Here is a 20815-nt window from a genome sequence, read left to right on the forward strand (position 1 = left end):
GACACCTGTCTGTGTACATACCTATATATTTAAAGTTGCTCCTAAGAGCTTTAAGATACTTAAAGGTCACTCAGTTCATGCAGATATTTAAATAAAGTGTTACTTTTTTTTTTTTTTTAAAGTTTAAATTCTGCATTCTGGTATTTATCTTTCTTTCAATTCTCCATTTTTGAGAGGGGAGATTTATCATCGGTCCTACAAATGTCCCCTGAGGCTAGCACATAATGGTAGTAGATACCAGAATTGTCTCAGAAGATGGTAGGAAATATCTCTTGGGAGAAAATACCTGTTTACAGCCCAAGTTAATCTGAGTGACAGAGGCACAAATAAACAAGGAAAAGGGGCCAAAACTTACTGCAGAAATTCATGCGGAAATATGATATACATAAAATGCTTACTACATAAATCTCTTTTGGTGTCAATAACATATTTCATTCTTATATTACCTTAAACCTGTTACCCACATACATTTTTCCTCTGCTGCTCACTTGCTATTGTCCTAAGTTTATCCCAACAATCTAGTTAAAGAAATTTTGATCTTCTGCAGGGGTGGGAAGGGGCAGAAAGTTGGCCAAATGATCTCAAAAGTTACTGGGAAACCTGCTTAGAGGAAAACCCTGTTGAGAACAAATATTTTATTTCATTTGTTTTGTTTTGCTTGTGTGCATAAACCTAACTCTTAGAGCTGAGAAAACAAAGTCTGTGAAAGATAAATAGACCATGTTCAAAGTTTTGTGGGGGGCTTTATAAAGGGACCAAACCTAGGTTTTCTCTATATTTGGTCATTTACCTTTTCTTTACAATGCCCACCCAGGACAAGATGCTCCCTATGATCTAAAAGGCTAGACTGACTTTGCCTATTTTGTGGATTACAAAAGTGGCATAGAGAGATCCACAGTCTCGTTCAAGGTCACACAGATCATAAAAGACAGAGCCTGGATTCTCGTTGAGTGTTCCTTCTACCACCAACACAACACATATTTGGATTTGATTTTCTTTCTTCTGAAGACTCTAAGAAGCATCACTTGACAATAAGGCACAGTTCTGTCTTCATGCCTTAAAGAGGCATCATTCTACTGTCTTTGAAACAGAATTTTCTAAGCTAAGAACCTGGAAATGGAGCCTGTGGACCCACGGAGACAGAACAAGGTAGAAAGCGTTTTCTTTGCATACATATGTGTTCAATGCCACAGACTGAAGAACACTGTCATTTCACAGTCACTTACCCAAATCTGAAGCTTGATTCTCTTTTCATTTTTGAATACAGTTTTTACTTTGAAATCGATCCCAACCGTGCTGACGAATGCAGATGTAAAGGAGTCATCCGCATAACGGAACAGGAAAGATGTTTTTCCCACACTGCTATTGCCAATGATGAGCAATTTGAACATGTAGTCAAAGTTCTGATCAGAAGAGTCTTTCTGGCCATACCTGGCATCTTGGGAAGAGGCCATCTGTGATTAAAAAAAAAAAAAGATGAGGATCAGTCTTCCATTTAATATGAAACTAGCAGCACACTCATTATTGGCCTTGCCAGAAACAGATGCCAGACCACTCAAGAGACCAGTTGAGAATGCTCCCCAGTTTTCCTCTGATGCTGGTATCCATGGCAATAATTCCCTGCTGGAAGACAGAACAGCAAATCTTACAGCTCTTTCCAGCTGTGTTGGTGTTTGTCACTGCTCAGCATTCAGAACCAATCAAAGACACCAAAGGCGACATCTATGAGGGTTACATGAAAAGCAGAGATATGAGGAACGGGCCAGAGCATGTGGGCACTGAAACTTTATAATCCCAGTGATGGACACACCAAAGTGGCTGAACAGCAGGGTGTTTCTTACTGACTTATCTGAATTATTACAGTCTCTCTTATTTCCTAGGAAAGTGCAGCCAAAGCATGTGTCTATTTCATCTATTAACATCATACTAAATCAACATACTAAAATAAATGGTAGTGACATTCAAATTAAAAATGAATATAGCAAGGGGCGTCTGGGCAGTTAAGTGTGCAACTTTGGCTCAGTTCTGTGGGTTCAAGCCTCATGTCAGGTTCTGTGCTGACAGCTCAGAGCCTGGACTGCCTGTTTTGGATTCTGTGTCTCCCTCTCTCTCTCTCTGCCCCTTCCCTGCTCACGCTCAGTTTCTCTCTCTCTCTCAAAAATAAATAAACATGAAAAAATGGCAATGGCAAGTATTTATGGTTCAAACGTAGTGTGAGAAATTTATTGAAACCTCACAACAACCCAACGAGGTAGATTCATATGACAATGAGAAAACTGAGGCTCAGAGCTATTATTAGGTAATGTGCTCAAGTTCACACGGGTATGAGTACTGGAAGACAATCAAATAGTGACAGGGCTCATGTTATTAAACTCTACCCTGTTTCTTAATAATGACTACGGAAATATACACTTGTGCTCTAAAAGATAAAGTAGGAAATACGAATTATGAAATGCATCAGTGAAGAATCCTAGCTGGGTTCATACCTTGGCTCCACTATTTCCTAGCTGTATGACTTTGATGTTGGTTTATTATTTTAAAATGGTGTGTCTCAGTTTTTTCTCTTACTTGACATGGAAATAATTATTATCTAACTTAGAACACTTGTGAAATAACAGATGATATATCTGGAAAGCAGACATGTAAAGCACCTAGTATAGCATAAAGAATAATCTTTATTATTATAAATGATTTACACAGATGTGGATTTTTTCACTCTTTTGAGGACCATCTTAACATCCATCAAAGCAGATGCTGTTTTACTTCTAAGTACCACTGGCTCAGTAGAGAAAAAGAGCATTTCGAATGGTAAATTCCACTGATTAGTGCACTTACTTACATTTTCTGGTGCTATGAATTCTCTGGCAATCACTGTGCTGTCCAATATACCCCAAAATGGTAGCTACTAGGCACAAATACCTATTTATATCTAAATTAATTAAAATCAAATAAAATTTGGAATTCAGTTCCTTAGTCACCCTACCCACATTTCAAATGCACAACAGCCACAGGAGGCCAGGAGCTACAGTATTGGACAGCACAGGTACACAGCAATGGCATAACTGCAGAAAATTCTATTGGATGGTGCTAGGCTAGACAGACAGGCCTTTTTCATTTCCAATAAAACCTGATTAAAAAATCTTTCTCTTGGGAAATGTAGCAAAGAAAGAAGCCTCAGAAGATGGTAGGATGCTTGAAACAGTAAATAGTGCTCACCCTCATCTAAGACATTAATTGTTGAAATCACACGAATGTGTCTATAAACAATTGAGGGAAAGCGGGAAAAGGAGATGGTGAGATAACATACTCTCTTCCTACAAATTCTTAGTGCCAGTAATAGAACATAGTTACATGTATAAGAATAAGGACAAAAAGAAAATCTGTATATATTATTAAACTTAAGGGCAATAAAAATTTTGATTGCACTTCACACACTCTTATTAAATGTAAGCTTAAACATTTGTCTTTTTAAGTCCATGTAACCACACCAATGTCTTCAATAATTACAACTTGCACTGAGTGTTTGCCAATATGCAAAACTGGGACACAAAAACAGGCAGATATCATGATTTTCCTTTCTGGCCCAGGGGTCTACATTCTAAGGTAAGCCTATGCCAACACGAGCAGCCTATTTTGGTCTTACAAAATTATGACCATAACTCTGGACTACACGTTTGAACAATGATGTCTTGCTCTGATGTCTTCTGAAGTCAGGAAACTGTTCTTGTGTAGTACCCCTATTCCTGCAGACATTGTCCTTTCATCAGTTAATACTACCTCTCCTCCTCTTATGGAAATGTTAAGTTCAGGCAGGCCTGCAAATGGCCTTTGTTAAGAAGATCTTTCTACCATATTTTATATGAACAAGCCTAGATGCTAGGTTCTGGAAGAAAAATGTTCAGCTACACCACAGTCAGAAAACAGACACGACACCTTTCCTAGAGCTGCCCATACTCAGCCAGCTAGCCTACCATACGGTGCACTCTATCACTCTCAGGTGGTATCCAACTGAGTCCTGTGTATCTCTAGGATGCCTCACAGAAAAATGTGACAAAGACAGCCTTTATCAATCCCAAGTCTTATTCCAAAACCTGAAGAAGCATTAACATTATCAATATCAGACTTTTTAAATGTAATTATAGAGATTTAGAAGAGAAAACCATCCTGGGGCATTCTCTGGTAAGATAAATTGAAGTGGTTCAATTTCAAGGGCTGATATACTTTGTGGTGTCAGCAGCAAATAAGATAGTGGGAACACAGAGGGTATCTATGATGCAGGAAGACAAAGCTGGTAAATAAGTAGTTGTATCCAGAGCCTCTAAAGGACTAATTAGAAAAGTTTCCTAACACTATTCTTGGAGGCAATTTTTTCTTACTATTTCCTGATTTACATCCCCAGTAAGAATCACAAAGAGCCAACATGGTGGAAAAGCAGGGAAATCCAAAGTTCCCTCGTCTCACAAACAATGCAGTGTTGAAGCTAAAGGACTTTGAACTCCAAAAGTCCAGAATGAAAAGAGACAATCGTGCTTCCAGGGACCCACCAGGAGAACCTGAATGGCCATAGAACTACTTCAACGAAGAAATCAAAGCACATCTAGTGAAGGGTTCAAAATATCCCTACAAGTAGGGAGATAAAGTAACCAAACTCACAACAACAGAGAGCAAGTAATACCTCCTGAAGGGACAGGCCCTGGACAGTGTATGACCCCTCTTTAAATACAGTGTTCACAGGTGCAGGACACATGACAAGCTTTTAAAACACATAAAGGACAGAAAACGGCCAAAATGATTAAACGGAAGAATTGCCGTGAAAAGAAATTCCAAGAAGAAATGAGAGTGAAATAATTGCTCAAAACAGATATAAACAATATAACTGAACAAGGATTTAGAATAATAGTCATAAGATTAATTGCTGGACTTGAAAAAATCATAGAAGAGAGCAGAGAATCTATTGCTGCAGAGATGAAAAAATAGGATGAATTATAAAATGCTGTAAATGAGGTGCAAAATAAACTAGAAGTGGTGACAGCCAGAATTGAAGAGGCAGAGAGAAGAATAGGTGAAATAGAAGATAAAATTATGAAAAAGATGAGGCTTAGAAAAAAATTTTAAAAACTCTGTATTGCGAGGGGGCAATCAGAGAACTAAGTGACTCAATGAAACGGAACAATATCCGTATCATAGGAGTTTCAGAGAAGAAGAGAGAAATAGGCTGAAGGTCTGCTTGAACAAATCATAGTTGAGAACTTCTCCAATGTGGAGAAGAAACAGACACTGAAATTCAGGAGGCACAGAGAACTCCCTTCAGATGTAACTTGAACTGATCTTCTGTATGACATACCATAATTAAACTGGCAAAATACAAAGATAAAGAGAGAATTCTGAAAGCAGCCAAGGATAAACAGGCCTTAACCTACAAGAGGAGACACATAAGGGTAGTAGCAGATCTATCTACTGATACTTGGCAGCCAGAAAGGAGTGGCAGGAAATTTTCAATGTGATGAATAGGAAAAACACACAGTGAAGAATTCTTTATCAAGCAAGCTTATCCTTCAGAATAGAAGGAGAGATAAAAGTTTTCCCAAAGAAACAAAAACTGAAAGAATTCATCACCACTAAACCAGCCCTACAAGAGATCCTAAAGGCGGCTGTGAGTACTGCAAAGACCACAAAGGACCAAAGACATTGCTGAAATATAGCATGATATCTACAGATAACACAATGACTCTAAACCCATATCTTTCAATAATAACACAATGTAAATGGATTAAATGCTCCTGTTAAAAGACACAGGGAATCATAACGGATAAGAAAAGAAAAAAAAAAAACAAGACCCATCTATTTTCTGTCTACAAGAGACCCATTTTATACCTGAGGACACCTTCAGATTGAAAGTGAGGGGATGGAGAACCATGCTATTGGAAGTCAAAAGAAAGCTGGAGTAGCCATACTTATATTAAAGAAACTAGATTTTAAACTAAAGACTAACAAGAGATGAAAAAGGGCATTATATAATAATTATGGAGTCTATTCACCAAGAGCTAACAATTATAAATGTTTATGCACCAAATTCGAAAGCACCCAAATATATAAAACAACTAATCACAAACTTAAGCAATCTTATCGGTAAGAATGTGGTAATTGCAGGGGGCTTTAATACTCCACTTACAGCAATGGACAGATCATCTAGACAGAAAATAAATAAATAAATAATGGCTCTGAATGGATCACTGGACCAGAAAGACTTAAAAGATTTATTTAGAACTTTTCTAAAAGTGACCAAATATACATTCTTCTCGAGTGCACATGGAACATTCTCCAAGACAGATCACATACTGGATCACAAAACATCCTTCAATAAATACGAAAGAATTGAGATCATAACATGCACACTGTCAGATCACAATGCTATGAAACTTGAAATCAACCACTAGAAAAAGTCTGGAAAACCTCCAAAAGCATGGAGGTTAAAGTACATCCTATTAAAGAACAAATGGGTCAACCAGGCAATTAAAGAAGAAATTAAAAAATATATGGAAACAAATGAAAATGAAAGCACAACAATCCAAACCCTTTTGGATGCAGCAAAGGCAGTCCTAAGAGGAAAATGCATTGTAATCCAGGCCTATTTTAAGTAACAAGAAAAATCTCAAATACAAAATCTAACAGCACACCTAAAGGAACTTAGAAGCAGAACGACAAACACACCCCAAGCCCAGCATAAGAAGAGAAATAATAAAGATCAGGGCAGAAATAAACAATACACAATCCAAAAAATCATTAGAACAGATCAATGAAACCAAGACTTAGTTTTTTCAAAAAATAAACAAAATTGACAAACCTCTAGCCAGGCTTCTCAAAAAGAAAAGAGAGAGGACCCAAGGAGATTAATCACAAATGAAAATGGATTTACAGCCAATCCCTCAGAAATACAAGCAATTATCAGGAAATACTATGAAAAATTATATGCCAACAAACAGGAAGAAATGACTAAGTTTCTAGACACCACACACTACCAAAACTCAAACAGGAAGAAATAGAAAATTTGAACAAATCCATAACTAGTGAAGAAACTGAATCAGTTATCAAAAATCTCCCAACAAATAAGAGTCCTGGACCACATGGCTTCCCTGGGGAATTCTACCAGACATTTAAAGCAGAGTTCATACCTATCCTTATTAAGCTGCTCCAAAACACAGAAAAGGAGGCAAAAGTTTGGGACTCATTCTATGAAGACAGCATTACCTTGATTCTAAACCAGACAGAGACCCCCACAAAAAAGGAGAACTACAGACCAATATCCCTGATGAAGACAGATGCAAAAATTCTCAACAAGATACTAGGAAATCAAATTCAACAGCATATTAAAAAAAATTATTCACCATGATCAAGTGGGATTCATTCCTGGGCTGCAGGGCTGGTTCAATAACTGCAAATCAATCAATGTGATATATCACATTTATAAAAGAAAAGATAAGAACCATATGATCCTGTAAATAGATGCAGAAAAGGCATTTGACAAAATACAACACCCTTTCTTAATAAAAATCCTCAAGAAAGTTGGGATAGAGGGAACATACTTAAACATCATAAAAGCCATATATGAAAAGCCCACAGCTAATATCATCCTCAATGGGGAAAAACTGAGAGCTTTCCCCCAGAGAAGAGGAACACTACAGGGATGTCCGCTCTCACCACTGTTGTATAACATAGTGCTGGAAGTCCTAGCATCAGCAATCAGACAACAAAATGAAATAAAAGGCATCAGAACTGGCAAAGAAGTCAAACTTTCATTTCTCGCAGGCAACAAGATACGCTACATGGAAAACCTGAAAGACTCCACCCAAAGACTCCAAGAACTGATACATGAAATCAGTGAAGCTGCAGGGTACAGAAATCAGTTGTATTTTTATACACCAATAATGAAGCCACAGAAAGAGAAATAAAGAAACTGATCCCATTTACAATTGCGTGAAGAACCATAAAATACCTAGGAATAAACCTAACCAAAGATGTAAAAGACCTATATAAGTGAAAACTATAAAAAGCTTATGAAGGAAATTGAAGAAGACACAAAGAAATGGAAATACATTTCATGCTCATGGATTAGAAGAATAAATATTGTTAAAATGTCAATACTACCCAAAGCAATCTACACATTCAATGCAATCTCAATCAAAATTGCAGTGGTATTTTTCTCAAAGATACAACAAACAATCATAAAATTTGTATGGAACCACAAAAGACCACAAAGAGCCAAAGTAATATTGAAGAAAACCAAAATGGGAGGTATCACAATCCCAGACTTCAGCCTCTACTACAAAGCTGTAATCATCAAGACAGTATGCTACTGGCCCAAAATCAGAAACTCAGATCAGTGTAACAGAATACAGAACCCAGAATTGGACCCACAAATGTATGGCCAATTAATTTTTGACAAAGCAGAAAAGAATATCCAATGGAAAAAAGATAGCATAGGTGCTGGGAGAACTGGACAGCAAGATGCAGAAGAATGAAACTAGAACACTTTCTTACACCATACACAAAAATAAACTCAAAATGGATGAAAGACCTAAAAGTGAGACAGGAAACCATCAAAAATGTAGAAGAGAAAGCAGACAACAACCTCTTTGACCTCAGCCGTAGCAATTTCTTATTTGACACATCTCCAAAGGCAAAGGGAATAAAAGCAAAAATGAACTATTGGGACCTCATCAAGATAAAAAGCCTCTGAACGGCAAAGGAAACAATCAACAAAACTAAAAGGCAACTGATGGAATGAGAATAGTTGCAAATGACATATTGGATAAAGAGCTAGTATCTAAAATCTATAAGGAACTTTCCAAGATCAACACCTGAAAAACAAATAATCCCATGAAGAAATAAATAGGCAGAAGACATGAGAAGACACTTCTCCAAAGAAGACATCCAGACAGCCAACAGACACATGAAAAGATGCTCAACATCACTCCTCATCAGTGAAATATAAATCAAAGCTACAGTGAGGTATCACCTCAGACAGGTCAGAGCAGCTAAAATGAACAAATCAGGAAACTACAGATGCTGGTGAGGATGTGGAGAAACAGGAACCCTCCTGCACTGCTGGTGGGAATACAAACTGGCACAGCTGCTCTGGAAAACAGTGTGGAGGTTCCTCAAAAAATTAAAAATAGAGCTACCCTATGACCCAGCAAGAGCAATACTAGGAATTTAACCAAGGGATACAGGAGTGCTGATGTAGAGGGGCACGTGTACCTCAATGTTTATAGCAGCACTGTCAGCCATGGCCAAATCATGGAAAGAGCCTAAATGTCCATCAACTGATGAATGGATAAAGAAGATGTGGTTTATATATTCAATGGAATACTACTTGGCAATTAAAAAGAATGAAATCATGCCATTTGCAGCAACATGGATGGAACTGGAACATATTATGATGAGTGAAATAAGTCAGTCACAGAAGGACAAATATCATATGTTTTCACTCCTATGTAAATCTTGAGAAAATGAACAGAAGACCATGGGAGAAGGAAGGGGGAAAAATAGATACAGAGAGGGAGGGAGGGAGGCAAATCACAAGAGACTATTAAATACAGAGAACCAACTAAGGATGGATGAGAGGGTGGGCGTGAGGGAAATTGGGTGATGAGCACTGAGGAGGGTACTTGTTGGGATGAGCACTGGGTGTTGTATGTATGCCAATTTGACAATAAATTATATTCATAAAAAATAAATAAAACTATTCTAAAAAAATATTCACCAAGACCCAAAAAGTTGTGCACTGGGAAAGTATAGGTGTTACTTTAAACTTCAGAATAATGAAACAAATCCTGGCCCAGAGGATTAACAAACTTCCCTAATCTTGCTGAGAACAAAATGAAGTGGTTTGACAGTATATAAACATCAAAGGTACTTATAGTCACTATGCCAATTTGCTGACACTTCTAAATACTACGTCATGTGAACATTTTCATAGTTTTCATCAGAAAATATAACTGAAATTTGAAAACATAAGTACACATGAAGTAACTTCCCAGAAGGTCAGTCAGATTTCAAAAAAGATATATAAAAATGACTCTTTAAATTGCATTCATCTTGAATTAATTAAACCACAATCACAGAGTTGGAAAGAATCTTTGAGGTAGTCCAACTTTCTACCCATTCCAAGAGTCCCTTCTGCTGGCATGTGAGCATCTCAGAATGTCTGGTCTTTGACACAAAGTAACAAAAAGTTTAGGAGGTTGTGAAGCACGATATCTCACTGCAGAACAACTGCAATTGTTAGAAATTCCTTTCTTAGATTTAAGTTAAAATCTACTTCCCTATAGCTTTTTCTGATGTGGTCTAGATTCTGCCGTGTATATATATGTATTGAGAGAGAAAGAAAGAGGATGCGTGCACAAGTGCATGCACAAACACAGGAGAGCAGGGGAGGGGCAGAGGAAGAGAGAGAGAATCTTAAGCAGACTTCATGTGCACCATGGAGTCCCATGTGGGGCTCAATTTGAAAACAGTGAGATCATGACCTCACCCAAAATCAGAAGTCAGATGCTTACCCAACTGAGCCACGCAGGTGCCCCTAGATTCTGCCTTCTATATGAAGGGAGTTGACTCCTCTCCCATCTGAAAGAACTTCAGGGAATGGAGGAACAACATATGCTTTCTCTTGCTTGCATGATCCCACCTGCCATACTCCTTTCCCCACACAAGGCAGGTCCAAAAAATCCCACACATCCTGCTAGATTAACCTGACATCTCTTCAGGTATCAAAGTCCCATGAGTGGCCCCCAAAATTGCTCACAATATTCCAGATACAGAGTAAAATGAGGCTATTATATTTTATCACAATTGACTTAATAAAGTCTTCTCTAATGCTCAGGACGTTTTTCACATTAACTGTAGTAAGCATAGGTCTACCCATCCCTATCCTATACTTGGGCAATTGATTCTTTTTTAATGGAAATGCTAACCTTTATATGTACCCTATTACATTTCCTCTTGTTCATTGTATTTGCAATTCAATTCTGATCTGATAATTTTATGTCCTTTCATCAAAAACATTACTTATCCCTTCCAGATTTGTTCCATCCCTAAGTCTGATCAGTATGCATTTGACTTATTCATTTACGGCTCTGGTCAAAATGCTAATCAGTTTGTAGACAAACAACAATACACTTTTTACCCTGCTAAATATACATAGATCTGTAGATGCGATTTCTACAATATGTCAAGGAATTCAGCAAATTTAAAGCAAATCCTTAAGCTCTGGGTGTTGGGTCTTGAGAAACCCCAGTGTTGCCCTGCTAGGTATTCTTTGGTTCAATTTCAAGTGAACAGATCATGGATTTAATCGATGTGCCAGTTTTAATTTCAATTCTAGTTTCCCCAGAAGTCCTCCTGACTAGGGACCAAGTAGATTACCTCTGACTAACACATGCAATCACAACCCACTTCAGAACTTTTGACATTTGTTTTTCAAAATAAAAGGGAAAAGCAAATTATTTTCAGGGATTCCCCTGGGCACTTAAGAATCCAAATTGTACTAAGCCATTTTGTGGATCTCATGAGAAACAGAAAAATAAGTCATTTTAAATTTACTGTGTTCCCACTACTACTACTGATAACAGCCTGAGGGGCAGTTGGGAAGATGAAGGAGGATAAATCACCCAGAAAAGGCCATGCACTTCTTTGAAACTGGAAGGATAAAAGCAAGGATGGGGCATATGTATTAGAACTGAAGCAATACACGAAGTAGTTTCAAACCTCAGTCGCTGTTGCCTGGGAAAAAAAATAAAAATCACAATAAAAAGAATTATTCCTGAGAGCTCTAAAGTCAAGACTGGAAATGTAAAACCAACAAGGAGAATATGAAAAGTTAAGGTTCCCAGATGTCTGTCATCTGGCCCCCAGGGGGGTTTCTCCTGGGAAGATCCTGGTCTGTGAACTCTGTCACCTCCCTGTCTGTCTCTCTGAATGGACCAGAATTGTGATGTTCTATGCAGTCTCTGGCTAGCAATTTCTGTGTGTGTGTGTGTGTGTGTGTGTGTGTGTGTGTGTGTGTGTGTCTGCTGCTGTCTGCTCTGGAACGAGCCAGGTGAGAAGCAATAAAACACCACTCACGCCACTGTGGACACAGCACCACTTAGCTGAGAAGATGCCCTCCCAAAACTGGAAGCAGCCAAGGCACAGGATAATTCAAACTCTAACCTGGGCCCTGAAGTAAAAGGCCTGGAAAAGCAAGGCAGCGTTCAGAAACTTCCCTTGTCTCTTTTCTTTGTCAGCAGGAAGTGAATTACTCTTTCATGGGACTCACGGGAGAATGTATATGATGGTATGCCAAATGATAGTAACGCTTCCAAGATGCAAATCACCGTGTATTTTAAAGGTACTGCTCAGGCCAAATTTCACAACACTCCTTTCAGCCCACTTCTGGATCTCTATGTCCTGCACAGCTTTTATAGTAGATGATATAACGGTCAGCTTACATCCGGAAAGATGGTAAAGTCACTGCAGTAACAGCCCTTAGAGGCCCTGTGCTATATGCTTTCCATATATTATCACACCTAATCTTGTTACATCCCCAGGATTTCACTATCTATTAGTAACCCCATGTCAGAGAAACTGTATGTATTTAAAAAGGACTTCTTTTCTCTCCCCCTGCCAGAAGCATGAGGAGATTTTCTCTAATCCTCACTGTGAGAGCCTGACAGGGCTCTGCAGGTAAAATTCACAAAGTGTGTCTCTACCCCGGCGCCACCAAACTGCACCAGCTAGAGCTTTTATCCCTTAGATTTGCCTACAATGAGGCACCAGCAATCCATCAATTACACTTCACATTTTCCTACCTCAGTACTGGCTCCCATGAAAGTCTCTGCCCCAGGAATTTGAGATTCTCTTTATCCGGTTATCTGTCTCACCAACCTAAGGGGCAGCATTTTTCTATGACCTCAACTCTCTGGTGAATCTAAGAGTTGGTAATTTTTACTTTTTTTAATGTTTATTTTTGAGAGAGAGAGAGAAATAGACCAGGAGGGGAGGGAGAAGGGAGACACAGAATCTGAAGCAGCCTCCAGGCTCTGAGCTGCAGCACAGAGCCCAATGTGGGGCTTGAACCCATGAATCGGAAGATGATGACCTAAGCTGAAGTCAGACACTTAACTGAATGAGCCACCCAGGGGCACCAACATTTTTTTTCTCATGTGAGGATTAAAGTGACAACTTAAAAGTCCCTTAGGTGCCAGAGAGGAACCCAAAGTCATTATCCCCATTTTGAAGAAACTAAGGGTATTTGAAAGGAAACTTAAGTAGGAGGTCCTTGCTTGTCAGTAGGTTATCTTGCTTTCTCTCAGCCTGTATACTGAGTCCTCATTATCTGGACCAAACATGTTCTTCCAGAGTTACAGACATATGGATTCAGCTAATTCATCCTTCTCTTCACCAAACTAACAAGTTTCAAATTTCCACCACAGTGGAGAATATTCAAAGAGGTAAGGACACTTCTCTTTACTGCTAGAAAAATACATTCCTTTGTTGAAGAAAGCCATGACATAAATTTGATATATTTTAAAATGAAATATAATAGTTTTTGAATCTTCTTGGAAGTCTAGATGTTTCTACACTGTCAAGAAAAATGAATTTATCAAACCATGTAAAAACTATTCCTACTAGTATCAAAGACCACACTCTATCTCGCTCCTGGCATAGTTACAAAGGGTTCCCAGTGGGCAAGAGAGTGTGTGCAGAGGCCATGCAGCAGCACAGTAAAGGAGATGCTCAGGCCATAGAGAGAAGAAGGAAAGCAAAGTTTTCAGGGAAGAGAGAATCCCATGAGTGGGAGAGCTCTCCAGAGTCTGAGGATGCAATCCTGACAGTTGCAAAGAAGCAGCGCCCTAGTCTCAGAGGCTCCGGCACATCCTCAGGAATCCTGAAGCCACACAGTCATTAGTGCAGTCCTGATGAGTACTTGGCTACTAGTAATCCATGCCTTATAAATCACAGTGTGAAGAAAGGGTGGAAAACACGATTCCAATTCTTTTCTAGTGGTTCTGAAATTACGTGCATGCAGATACCTCCATGAAAAAGAAAACTATATTCTTCATGTGATGTGAATATGGAATAAAAGGCACATACTCTATGGTCAGGCTGCTACTTGCATAAACTTGTTCAAGATTTTAAGGGTTTTTTTTGTTGTTGTTATTTTTCTAAGTATGCTAAGCTGTAACCCCCTCACCTATAAAACAGGAACTGTGGTAAGATCATCAAAGTAAAATTGTTGGCATGGGTCATATCCTTGATTAAACCCACTCACATCTCCAACTCACACTGATGCTACTCTCTGAAAATGCTAATGGTCAATTTTATGGAATTTGCTTCCTCTCATTTCCTAACTGTAGAGGGCATGAGGTTTGATACCCAACACTTCCACTCTGTAGAGTTTCATAATTACTGAGATCAACACATTACTCTTTCACTTCAAATATTATGCCACGGAACAAAAAGCACTCATCAAAAGACCTCTTGGGACAGAAGCTGAGACCTGAGTGCATAGAAGTGTTCTGTGGTCTAAAAAGGCTGTGGGGAGGGATACGTGGCCAACGGCCACATGCCTTGTGATAGGACCTGTCTTGTGATATTGAGGCCGCCCAAGAACTTGTAGAGAATTACTAAACTCGTGAAACTCTTGGGTATGAATGGGCTTTTGTAGAAACTGGGAGAGAGCTGAGTTTCATGTCTGGACTAATAAGGGGGCAGAATTCAAGTATTCAAGGGAGAAAGGAAGCTCCAGCAACTCAAATGAGGGGTGAAACTCTCTTCTGATGCAGGTTTAGAGTTGGTTTTAGGTGAAGTTCACCCTAATTTCTGATATTAAATTTGGTAAATCGTCAAATCCCACAATATCATTATAAACACCAGTACTGTATCATACCTTCAAGGTTATGCTATGCTATGCTATGCAAGTCTATGCTTACAGACTAGATCTTAATTGTTACCAGCACATACATAAAAGAAATGACAATTGTATAACCTGATAGAGGTTGGCTAATGCCACAGTGGTAATCATATTACAATATATAAATGTATCAAATCAGCATGTTATACAGCTTAAATTTAAACAATGTTCATATTAATTACATTTCAGTAATAACAGAGTTTTTAAGTCCACAATATCATTATCTCAAGGGCAGAAATCATTAAGAGGCTTCCATATATAAACACAGACATATACATAAATAGTAGCTTCCATACAATCTGGTTATCTCCATCCTTTCCCAAAAACCTTCTAAAATAATGGCAAAGGGTTTCCACAAAAGTAAAATTCCATATAGGAAAAGAGAAATAGAAAAGAAAGAGCAACAAAAGTTTGGGATTTGGAAGTGAATGACTAGAGAAAAGGGAATCCTAGGCCTGCACAAGACCCTTAACCTACAGAATCTGAAATGGTCTTGGGATTGGAGACTGCAAGTGTCCTGATTATGGGATGTGGCAACCGTGACCAGCTCTCCTGGTTTTCCAAAAGTGACAGGTTTCCTGGGACACTGCAGGCCTTTCAGGGCTAAAACCCAGAGAGCTGGGATGGTTGGTCACCCAGACTAGGGCAGGCAAATAGGAGGAATGGTAGAAAATCCAAGCCCCACATCCCTCTCTGACCCCACATAGCCAAGAAACCATCTTCCTCATATACACCTTTTTTAAAACAAAATTGAGTTTAAAATATTTTTAAAATTGGCAAGTATTCTTCACATTCATACTTCCTATATGCAGATGTCAATCTGTCAATTTATAAAAATGAAAGGGACTCTCTCTTAGCAATAAAATGTAAAGAATCATTGAAAAATGGTTTCAAGTATAGATAAAATAAACAGAAGCTTTCTCATCATTTCTTGGTAGTCAGAAATAGCAGACATGTTGTTATCAAATACCTGCTCTCTCTAGTTGGATACGTTTTCATTCAGGAATACAAAATTAGATTCTCATAGGATATACTAGGTCCTAGATTTCCAAAACTCGGGAACTATACCTGAATTCTGCAGAATCAAAATATTCAGTATTGACCCAGGCATCTATAATTTTTAAAGTACCCTATGTGATTCTTTTGACCAGACAGGTTTGGCATTCTTTAGATTAATAAATGTCCACATGGAAACCAGGGCAGGTGTATGTTGTCAAGGCCTCAGAGATACACAAAAGAGGAGACTTAGTAATCTGAGATCCACGGAAAATGGAAAATGGGATTCTAGCACTTTATCTGCGGCTGTCTTCACCAGTAACCCCTTCTGCCAACAGTGACAACAGATCTCACCACCATAATGTTGACTCTGCAAAGAAATTCCAATACTCTAGAATGCCCAGCCTGCCTAGGTAAGCTGACTTCTGAGAACTCTGTTATCGTAGCCCTGGTAAGAGCCAGAACCTTCTAAGAGCCAGTGATACTCACTGGGAAGTCTCCATCAGAGTATGAGGAGGCATGGCATCATAAGAAGCAGTAATTAATTTTGCAGAGCAAATTGCAGAGCAAATGACGCTCTGTACTGCTCAGCTCTGAAGGATTTGGCCTTGACTTTCCCCATCAGTCATTTTTAAAAATAACACACATTTGCACTTTACTTCCCCTCACTCCATAAGAAAGCACCTGAAAGCCACAGGAGGCAAGTGTTCAAGTTGAAACCACAAAGTAAAGAACATCTCTTGTAAGAATACTTCTTCCTGAGAAGAAAATAAAACATAAACAGAATAAATATACTCAGTACTCTGTGGTATAGTGAAAAGCCTCTCTTAAAAATATGCAGAAAAATACTCTAAAAATTCCCACTGGGGAAAAAAAGCCTAAATCTTCATATTAATATATGTATTTCCTAAGAAATTTTTATCACCAAACATTTTTAAAACATCAAACATCTTAAAAATAATAAGCATTTTTAAACATTAAAATTATTTTAAATAAGTAAGCCCTTGAAAAATACCTCCAGAGATTTGCTATAGATTCCAAATTCTGACATTTCTCTTCTCTTACTCCATTCATCAAGGTAGGTCATGTATAGGAGCAAACACCCGTTGTACATGCACTTATGACACAAAGGGACTAACTGAACCATTCTTGGGAAATGGGGTGAGTTATTATTTTATGTACTTGTGTTTCTATGTCATGCAGGTTCATCAATTTGAATGACTTACCAAGCCCCTTTGCAAGTTACAATCATCCCTGCTTTTCATTCAAATGCTACTGCTACTATTATTTGCTACAAAGAACAGGTCCATCCATGCACAGTTATAAAAGAGCATTCATATCCACAGGTGTACTGTGTTCCCGTTGTTCCCTTTCATCAGTCCTAACACTTGAACAGGTGTTCAGTGAATTACAGCATTCAAAAGAAAAACCATCTTTTATTGCTAACATCATAGATGAGTATCATGTGAGAGTCATTATTTGCTAATTGGTATATATATTCTGTCTCCAAGCTCTAGAAAGCCGCTGCAGCTATGGCCATTTGAACAGAAATTATTCATCAGTGTTGGCTTGCAAGTTTCTCAAATTGGTAAGACTCAGACATGCATCTGAGCCACTGTATGACTAACAAATAACGCCCTTGATGGGCTAAAGTTAAACTAAGAGCAGGCAGACTAACAATGAGAGGTTCATTGCCTTACCTCTTTTTTTTTTCAATGTTTGTTTGTCTGTTTCTTTGTTTTGAGAGAAAGAAAGCAAGTGAGTGAGGGGCAGCAAGAAAGGGACAAAGAGAATTCAAAGCAGGCACTGTCAGCACAGAGCCTGATGCAGGGCTCCAACACATGAACCACGAGATCATGACCTGAAGTCGGACACTTAACCAAATGAGCCACTCATGCATCCCTACAATTTTATTTTCAAGACACAAAGAAAAAAGTGCAGCATCACAAATGCAATGACGAATAGAAATATAAATGACAGAAATTAAAATGTAAATGCAAGTATTTGTTTATATAAATAAATAACATAAAATACACAAAATAAATTTCTATCACTTATATTTCATCCCATAAATCTATAAGGAATAATCAAATCCCTAGTATTATTATTTATATTTCTATCTCACCATTTCGATGAGAAGCTCAGTGGTTTGGGTTTTTTTTGTTTTTGTTTTTTTTTGGCTTCTGTACAATACCAGAAATGAATCCTATTAAACCCTTCCAATATCCAAACATGTCATTCCAAGAGCTTATACGTATCTTTTCTTGACAACATGTTTCTATTGTAAAAAAAAAAAAAAAAAAAAAAAACAACATTGAGCCCAAAAGTAACTTAAATGAAGAATACCTCAAGGAGCTTATCAAAAGGCTACAGAAAGCAAAAGAGTCAGTGACAATAAATCAACAGAAACTATAAAATTTAAGAGATAGAAAAAAATCTACAGAGCCTCAGTGATTTAGGGAACAGTGTCTAAAATATAATATAGATGTAACTGGAGTCTCAGATGAAAAATATGGGGCGCCTGGGTGGCTTAGTCGGTTAAGCGTCCGACTTTCGCTTAGGTCATGATCTTGTGGTTCGTGGGATCGAGCCCCGCGTCGGGCTCTGTGCGGACTGCCAGCTCGGAGCCTGGAGCCTGTTTCAGTCTGTGACTCCCTCTCTCTCTGACCCTCCGCTGCTCATGCTGTCTCTCTCTCTCTCTCTCTCTCTCTGTCTCCTAGAAATAAATAAAACATTTAAAAAAAGAGAGAGAAAAATGTGGGGGTGCCTGGTTGGCTCAGTTACTTAAGTTCAAGCGTTGAGCTCTGTGCTGACAGTGTGAAGCCTGCTTGGGATTCTGTCTCCCTTTCTCTGCACCTCCTCTGCTCACGTGCTCTCTCTCTCTCTCTCTCTCAAAAATAAACAAACATTTTTTTAAAAGAGTAAATAATGGGATGGAAGAATATTTGAAGATACAGTATGTAATAAAACTCCTAAGACAACAGCAGGAAAGAATTGACAAGGAGCTTAATAGACTCCAGGTGAAGGCTACCAAGAAACCCTACAAAGCTAAGAATGACTTTGACAAGTTCCTCCATAAACTACGTTCTGAAGCTCGAACTGAGAGAGAGTTTCTGGCATTGCTCTCAGCAGCAGGAGCAGCAGAAGACTACAACTGGGAAGAGTGTCAAGAGAAACCAGAAATGGACTGTATTTAAGAATATGTGATACAATTCAGTGGTATCCATTTAAATGTAGCAGTATGTTTAACTCAATACATAAATATTTTTCAAACTGAGGGAAAAACATGAACTTACATGTATTAGAACATCATTCAATCCCTAAGCTGAATAAATATAAAGAAAACTACATCTAGGCACACCATAAGGTAAACTCTTCAAAGTTGAATAGAAACAGAAAAAGTGACAAACACCATAATACAGTAATATGAAGAACTGACTTCATATCATGATGGAGATCAGCAGACAATGAAATAACTTAAAATACTGAATAATTTTGCAAAGGATGAGGTCAATGAAATTATCTTACTGGAAAGCTACCATATGTGATGTGAAGTAGTACAATACCAAGTAGACTAGATAACAAGTTGCACATACATTATTACAATGCTTAGAATAAACGCCAGAAAAAAATATAAACATGTATAGTTAAAAAGCCAACAGAGGAAATGAAATGAAATACTTACAAATATTTAATCAAAGTAAGACATAAAAGAAGAAACAGAGAAACAAAAAAAACAGAATAAAAAACAAACAGCAAAAAGGGAGCTTTAAGTTCAACCGTATCAATAACTGCAACACATGAAAACAGGCAAAAAATTCAATTAAAAGGCAGATATTTTCTAGACTGGCTAAAAACAGAAGCACCAACTCCATTCTGACCACAAGATTCACACTTTAAACATAAAGACACATATAAATTAAAAGTGTAAATGCATATAAAAGTATATTTGTACTTTTATAGCTATACATAATTATACTTTTATATGAATATATATGCATATATTCATACTTTTACTATATATATACATCTGCAATAAAACTATCATATATATATACGTTTATAAAAGTTTTTTATATTTATATTTACTTTAGATATATATATTTGACACTACTAAGAAAGCAAGAGTATTGTGGTACTGGGTGGTTCTGTGGGTTAAGCGTTCGACTCTTGATTTCAGCTCAGGTCACAATCTCACAGTTCATGAGGGCAAGCCCATTGTCAGGCTCTGCACTGACGGTGCAGAACATGCTTGGGATTCTCTCTCCCTTTCCCTCTCTCTCTCTCTCTCTCTCTCTGCCCTTTCTCCCCACATTCTCTAAATAAATGAATGAATGAACAAACTTTAAAGAAAAAGAAAGCAAGAATGTCTACGTTAATATCAGATTAAATACACTTTAAAGCAAGGAGTATTGCCAGAGATATAAAGGAACATTACACAAAAATAAAAAGGAAAAATTTTTCTGGAAGACACAATTACAAATGTATGCATATCTGATAAGTTCAAAAAATATGAAGCAAAAAGTTAAAAAAATTAAAAAAAATTAAAAAAATATGAAGCAAACACTAAAAGAACAAAAACGATAAACAGATAAATTAATAATCATAATGGGAGATTTTTTCTCAGTAATTGATAGAGTAACTAGACCAAAAATCAATAAGGATATGTATAATCTTACCAATACCATGACTTAAGTGACATTCATTGATGACTGTATCTCACAGCTACAGCATGCACAGTACACATAGCATGCTCATAAAGTGAGACCACATGCTAGCATAAACCCAAGTCCAAAAATTTCAAAAGATTGAAATCTTAAACAATATGTTCTCTGGTAACAAAAGAAGTTAGACATCCATATTAAG

At 37.7% G+C, this 20815-nt stretch overlaps 1 protein-coding gene across 2 annotated transcripts in view; it reads right to left on the reverse strand.

The window, feature by feature from the left end:
* The window catches only part of RAB3C (RAB3C, member RAS oncogene family), a 272068-nt gene that overhangs the window by 242956 nt on the left and 8297 nt on the right, over positions 1 to 20815 (reverse strand). For both annotated transcript variants that reach the window (XM_077751444.1, XM_077751445.1), the window contains exon 2: positions 1227 to 1454. In XM_077751444.1, the coding sequence (XP_077607570.1) occupies positions 1227 to 1454 (228 nt within the window). The remainder of the gene's footprint in view (positions 1 to 1226; positions 1455 to 20815) is intronic.

The sequence above is a fragment of the Crocuta crocuta genome, unplaced genomic scaffold (assembly GCF_008692635.1).
Source record: "Crocuta crocuta isolate KB4526 unplaced genomic scaffold, BGI_CrCroc_1.0 scaffold91-1, whole genome shotgun sequence".
NCBI lineage: Eukaryota > Metazoa > Chordata > Mammalia > Carnivora > Hyaenidae > Crocuta > Crocuta crocuta.